This window comes from Chiloscyllium punctatum, chromosome 12, assembly GCF_047496795.1.
Source record: "Chiloscyllium punctatum isolate Juve2018m chromosome 12, sChiPun1.3, whole genome shotgun sequence".
NCBI classification, from domain to species: Eukaryota; Metazoa; Chordata; class Chondrichthyes; order Orectolobiformes; family Hemiscylliidae; genus Chiloscyllium; species Chiloscyllium punctatum.
In genome coordinates, this window is record NC_092750.1 from 42,523,995 (window position 1) to 42,531,064 (window position 7,070).

Consider the following 7,070-nt stretch of genomic DNA (forward strand, 5'->3'; position numbering starts at 1 on the left):
TAGCTAAAAGAGATTTGCAGTGAAAATTGCAGTGTTTGGCAACAGGGCAGCCAGTGTGTGCAGTGCAAGGTCTTATGACCGAAATATGATGGTGACTAGACATTGTGGTTGAGTCATATTGTTTCAAGGATACTGTTGATCGGGGCACTAGAAGGAAACCCATGCTCATCTTTGAATAGTGGCATCGGAGATTTGTTATTCACTTGAGAGGCTAGGCCAGACCATTAATTAAGGTCAACGCCATAGAAAAATTTAGCACAGAAAGAGGTCATTCGCATCTGTGCCAACTTGAGTGAACTAGCCACCCGTTCTAATCCAACTCTCCAGAGCCTTACATTTTAAAGTGCTTCAGGTGTATGTCCAGGCTTTTAAAATGAATTGAGGGCATACTCCTCAACTGCTAAACAGGATTGCAAATTCCAGGCACACTCCATCCATTGGGTGAGAAAGCTTTTTCTCATATCCCTTCTAAACTTTCGACCAATCACCTTACAATTCATCTGGCCCTGATGATTCATCCATCTTCAAGACTGTCAGTTCCTCCAGTACTTTCCTCCTCACTATGCTTGTTTTATCTTAATATTTCACTATCCTCTTTAACTAGAATGTTTGAATCATCTGTCTGCTTTTGAAGATGGAGACAAAATACTAATTCAGAAGCCTGTCTACATCATTTGTGTGCACACAAGTTAACATTTACATCTCTGATAGGCATATCTTTTCCTTAGTCATCCTCTCGCTCTGATAAAGCATCCTTAGATTCCCTTTTAATTTAACCAGCCAATTTATTTTGTGTATCCTAATCTCCTTTTTCACTTTATCCTGTACTTACTATACTCCTCTACGCTTATTACTTTTTTTTGAACTTGTCTACATGCTACTAGATGACCTGGAAGTTTTAGATTTGATGGCGCCACCCTTTTTGCTTTGTAGGGGCATGTCTACGCAAACTGTAGAATCTCCGTTTTGAATGCATCCACTGATTTTCTCCTTCACTGAGCTGTATCCAGTCCAGTTTTGTCATATGGATTTCTCAGCTTTCTTCCAGATGCCTTACCCAGCTTAAAACTTTTACTCCTGTTCTATCTTTGTTTCTTTGCCTTATGAACTGTACTTTAATCACTATCTCCAAAATAGTCACTCACTGCTACTCGATCCATTTATACAGCTTCCTTTTCTAAGACTAACTCTTGAACATTTCAGCTAAAAGATTATTTTGGTCATTAATGTCCTGGAGTGTCTATATTGGTACTTGAATCCACAATTGAGAACTCAGCCCTAGTACTGAGCGACGATTGATACTTTAAAATTTAAATACCTGGTTTTTATTTAACTCTGATGATTTCCTGGTATAAACAAACCTAAATCCAAAAAAATGGTGTTATCCTTGTTTTAAAGTGGGTTTTAAGAGGATAGTGAGGTACAGCTATTGGATGGGAATTCCAGAGTTAGGGCCTGAGCAGCTGGAGGCACCAGCCCCTTTGGTGGAGCGTTCCTCAAGAGATCAGAATTAGAATGTATCTTAAGAGGGTTGTGGGACTGGTGGAGGTTACAGAGGATAATACGAATGGAGCGAGAGTGAGAAACTGTTACTTTGTCTTTGAAATTAATTTTTCTTTAAGAAAACAACAAATTCTGAAGTTAAATATCTTGTTTAGTCGAAGGATTTCTTAATTTTTAAAGTTTAAAATTCAACAAAGTTGTGAAATTTAAAATTTCAATTAGATACTAGATAATTAAAATGAACTAAATCTTAATGGTTTTTAAAGATGTGTAGTTTTATCCTTAATGAGTAATATGTGAAATCATTCAAGTAGTTATAGAATGGATATTTTTATGACAAAAGGTTACACAGTCTTCTTGCTTAAAGAATAATGTTATCTGAGCAAAGTAATTTTGTTTTTTTTCTTTCAGAAGAATTCCTCCTGCAGTGGAAAGCCCTACTTCAGCACAGTCAAGCCCATATGTTACTAGCACAAACTCTACACTGTCACATTACAGTGTTAGTGCTACAGGTTTTATTCCCTCTACGTCGTTATCATCATCTTTGGCGCCTCCAGTGTTGATTTCTTCTCCATTTATGTCACCCATTGAAAGTAAATCTGTGCTATCGTATGCAACTACTCTAAATGCTCACCCTGCTGCCTTGGGCGTCATGGACCCTGCTTATTGTATGCAATCTAGACATGTGTCTTCACCTTCTGTGATGCCTTCTGGGCTTTCTTCAGTTCCTTCACCCGTATTTAATAAACCTCAAAAAATGAAACCCAGCAAGTCTTTTAAACCTAAAGATCTGTCATCTACCAGCAGTAATAGTAATAGCAACACCAGTAGCAACAATAACAGCAGCAGTTCTGGAAAGAAAAGAAAAAATATTTCTGCACTGCCACTGCATTATTCTTCCACTCATTCCACAGAATCTCTGAAGAAAAATTGTGTGAATTCTGGGAGCTTGGGGACCTCTTTCTACTCATCTGTCACCTCATCATACAGCAGCGTGCACAACGTCAGTCTGAATTGTACAAGCAAGATGAACTCTTCAGGCCTCAAACATGACCAATCAGGAAAAGGACTCCAAATGGGGATTCCTGCAGAATCAATTAAACGAATGAGTGTTGTTATGAACAGTAGTGATTCCACTCTTTCTCTAGGGCCATTTGTTCATCAGTCAAATGAACAGACTGTAAATTTACATGGTGGCTTTTCACACCCACATACCCCACTGGACAAACTGGAAGGGAAAAAGCGGAAAAGCTCACCAGGTTCAAGTACCATAAATAGTGGTAACAAATCGAACAAGATTGCCAAATCACCTGTGGTAAACAATGTTCATTCAAAACATCCCAACGTGATCCCAGGAACACCAGGGCTTTCCAACAACACTCTCCTTCATCAGGTATTTCAGTCCTGAGAAATGAAAAAGTGAACTGCAGTACTTTTTTCTGAAGTGTTTAACAAATACTAAATTGCATTATGATTGTGCAAATGTTTCTGTCTTGAAGCTTTTTTCATGAGTTTCTGTTCTGGACTGGTAATGTTTACCTATTTGCTGGAGCAATCTACAATTCTTGGAATCCAGCAAGGATGGTCTGCATTTTTCAGTCATATTTAATTGTAAATTTGCCATTTACCCTGTACTGTAAACAAATTGTTAGAAATAAGTGAAGAGCATTAAAAATTTATAAATTGATATGAGTTAAAGGGACTGTATCAACCAAATATTCCTTTTCCTCACACTACCTCACCTTTAGCAAAAGCAGTGCAGTACAGCAGTGATGTTCGGGACAAATTGGGGGAGCACGATTTATACATCCTTTTCAAGAGGAGCAAATTTCAGTAATGCCTACAATTATATAGAAACTTGACAAATTGATTTACAGTTGCAGTGTGATGATTCTGGAGGCAATAGTGTTTAGCTAGTGAGGTTATTAATTGCTCATTACTATGTTTTGTTTTTACTTTATATTGCACAGAAATGCATTTATCAAAATTATCTATTAGGGGAAGTATTCTTGTCAGGTCAGATATTTTGACCTGGTTGACTTGGCTCAAAGTGGTTTTAGTTGGGCTTTGCAGGCAAAAGGAATGAGTTGCTGCTCCTGAGGAGTGTAATTGTTGCAAACTGTATTTAAGAAAAGCATCAAGAATCTACTTTTGAATTGTTTTCTTTTAAAAGGCGAAGAAAAATGGATTATTCTAAGACAATAAACATTTGGTTAACAAACTTCTATTTATTTTTGCAGCCAAAGGCCCGACCCTAGTACCAATGCTCTACTGGAAGAAACTGGACATCTTTATTTTTTTTAAGCAGGCATCTAAGAGGCCTTGGAATTATCTCAACTTCCTGTATTCCTCAGGTCTGGAGGTACTGTGGTTAGCAGAACTTAAAAATTGAATAGGCTCTAAAGCTAAGTTTATGGAAATGCCAGCTTCTGTAATGGCATATTTTGAATTGAATTCACATAGCTATCTAGATAAAATTTGGCCATTGCAGCTGTTCAAATCAGTATTAAATATTGGGTATGGTGATAAAATGACTACTGATCTGAGATTTATGCAAAGATGCAGTTTTTAAACAACTTTCCACTGATGAGTGCATTGCTGAACAGAACTGCCAAGAGTTTAAGCATAAGCATAATGACAAATTAAGTTAATGGGATGTTTTTGTTTTAACGACCTTTGGCATCTACTGGAAATTTGTAACACAAAACAAATGTTGTATTTATTTTTTCATTAGATTTGTGTGTACTGTGTCTACAATTGAACTAAACAGTTGCCAAGTATGATGACTTGTCAGGTTATTTTTGAAGTTACTGTTTTATTTTTGTTCAATCTGCAAATCTTGGCTTTTTTGAGCAGAAAAAAATGTGGAATTAAAATGACAAATCGGAAGTTAAAGTCCAGCAAATGCTATAGAGTTTTGTTATGGTGATTATTTTAAGATTTTTGTGTGTAAATTCTAACTGCTATCTGGTTAGAAATACAGCAGACTGGTGAGCTGAAAGAAAATTGCATCATGTTTAGAGTATAAATGCAACAATTTTATCTTTATGAATAAAAGTATTCAAGTTTGCTTAAATTAATCAATTTTGTACCATGTGTGGTACAAACTACTGGGATTCAGTGGCATTTGCAGCTTGGTCTTGCCTTTAGAAAATGGTAAGAAAATGATATGATTTTAGTGTACGCTGCTTCCTCCCCTTTTGGCCTATGTGTAGTCCTCAATTTTTGCACTAATAGATTATATCCGTAATCCCAACTATTCTGGAATAGATTATAATAAAAAGGGATACAGTTGAGTTTTCATGTCAGAATGTGAAAAATCAGGGATTTCAAAATGAATTCCACAAAACATGCTTAAAATGACCACTTTATTGAAAATTTGGGCACTTTTCAACATTTTCCCTACTTGTCTACAAATTGGGTAATCAGCTGAAAGCAATGTTTGCAACACCAATCGTGTTGCACCTTTCTCTTTCTCCCCAATCTAGATGTAAGGAATAATGTGTGTACAGTATGGAGAATGTGAGCATACACTAACACAATGTTACAGTAATCTTAATAGATTTTTGTGGAGAATCTAATGAATGCTTTAAAGACAGATTTAAGAAATTGAAAAACTAGTGTTTAGTTACTCTTGAAATCATTGAACAAATGGCAGGAAAACAATTAAATAAGCCATGTGTTGCATATGCAATTCCTCAACATTTTAAGTTGGTGACCAAGTAATAATGCCATTTCCTTGCTGGGTTGCAAAGGCTTCTATTAATATAAAATCGCTCCTTTCTGCTGTAATAAAATGGCACACCTTCTGCATCCAAGTAGATATTTTTACGACTGGCTTTTACTGAACCTTACTTGTTCCTTTGGGACAGTTATCAATTGTAACTCTGTTTTCTTACCCCAATTTTCAACAAACTAAGTGTCACAAATTTTGTACTTTTTATTTTGAATTTTGTTTAATGGATTATACAAACGTATGGAACTATCCCTATTTCAGAATGCATATTTTGTTAAAATTGTACATATTAAATATGTATTTTTGCACAGGTCATTTTCTTATATCCAGTTTTGGTACAATTTTGAAATCATCTGGTATTTATTTATTTAGGAATTAATAAATAACAAGTACCTTATTGTTTAGAGATTCACTGCCCAGCCAATAGTTTAAAAAAAAACCTACAGTATAAGATTTGTGGGGCACTTTTTATAAAAACTTTTGTCCATTTTTGGAATTTGGGAGTGAAATGATTTATTTTTTGGAAGTGGGGGGAGGGGAAGAGAGAGAGCCTCAACTATTTCACTGTAATAAAAGGTTCATTTGTTGCCTAACTCCCACTGTAACAATTGAATTTAATAATCATGACAACATCTGAAAAACTGCTTTTTAACTTTTCATTTTGCAGCTTTTAGTCAAAATTTAAAAAGTGCCTGATAGTTGCTTCAAAACGACTGTTTAGATTGAGCATTTAATAAAGTATTGAATGTTCAATTTTTGATTAGGAGCTTGCTTTTTCCACCTGTGGATTCTTAAGATTTAAACATTAATGAGACCTTAAATTAATTTGGAATGATTAAATGTACCAATTTCTTTCAAATTCTGATTGTAAAATGCATGCATGTGGTTGTACCACCAGCCAAAAAAAGGCCTTTACATTTCTGTACTTTTGTGGAAGCATCAAGTTTTAAAGAATTTTGACAGTGAAAAGATCTAAAGCACTATTGCTGTATAACTTGACTTATTAGAATAATTGTTCTGAGTTTGACCCATAGTATCTAATACTAGAATGTAAATATTCTCATCCTGGTTATATTTTGAAGGTGATGGTGCCTTTTGGAAAGGAAATATCTTTGATTTCACAGAGTATCTCCTAAACTTCTGTGGATTAATCCAGTCACAAAATGCAATGTTTCAGGAGTAAGTCTTCCTATATAATATATATAAATGATCCTTGATGGGATCCTATACTAATACTTCAAATTCAAATAAAATTTATTTTAAGATAAAATGCTGAGATGAATATTCTGAACATAGGAGAGAAGTATTGTCTTAAAATAGGCACTCAGACCTGTTAATTCAGGTTTATCTAATGAAAGGAATAAAAAAAATTGCAAAGACAAAAGCAATAGAAACATAAGTGAAGAGAACACTACACATCTCAAATGTGAATGTAAGCCTGATCGCAAAGCATCTTTTCCTTGCTCATTATTTGAGCCTGGTTCTAAAAGCAACCTCCTGTGTAAAGTGTGAATAGTTTCAGAAGTACGCATAATCAAGCACACCTGGTCGCTATGGTATCAGCTGGACTTTGTGTTGCCTGCTGTATAATTCATGAACAAATGTCATGGGTCAGAATCTTTCGATATTTGAAAATGTATAGTCTATTTGTTTTGTAACAAGTTGTGTAAATAAAAATAATTTATACTGTTATTTATAATAAATGCAGTTGTTGATTCTTTGTATCGTTTGAGAATCAAAACAAATCAAGCTAGTCAAACTCCAGTTTTTAGAATAGAAATACACATTTAAATTTAAAGCCAAGAACAAAACCAACTTTTCACTTCAATGC

General features: G+C 35.0%; 1 protein-coding gene across 2 annotated transcripts in view; it reads left to right on the forward strand.

The window, feature by feature from the left end:
- atxn7 (ataxin 7) overlaps positions 1 to 6,938 on the forward strand; it is a 142,974-nt gene extending 136,036 nt beyond the window's left edge. The window contains exons 10-11 of one of the 2 annotated variants that reach the window (XM_072582469.1): positions 1,915 to 2,896; positions 3,744 to 6,938. In XM_072582469.1, coding sequence (XP_072438570.1) covers positions 1,915 to 2,896; positions 3,744 to 3,761 — 1,000 coding nt within the window. In that variant the 3' untranslated portion in view covers positions 3,762 to 6,938. The remainder of the gene's footprint in view (positions 1 to 1,914; positions 2,897 to 3,743) is intronic. The other variant, XM_072582470.1, reaches the window with a different exon arrangement.
- The last annotated feature ends 132 nt before the right edge of the window (positions 6,939 to 7,070 follow it).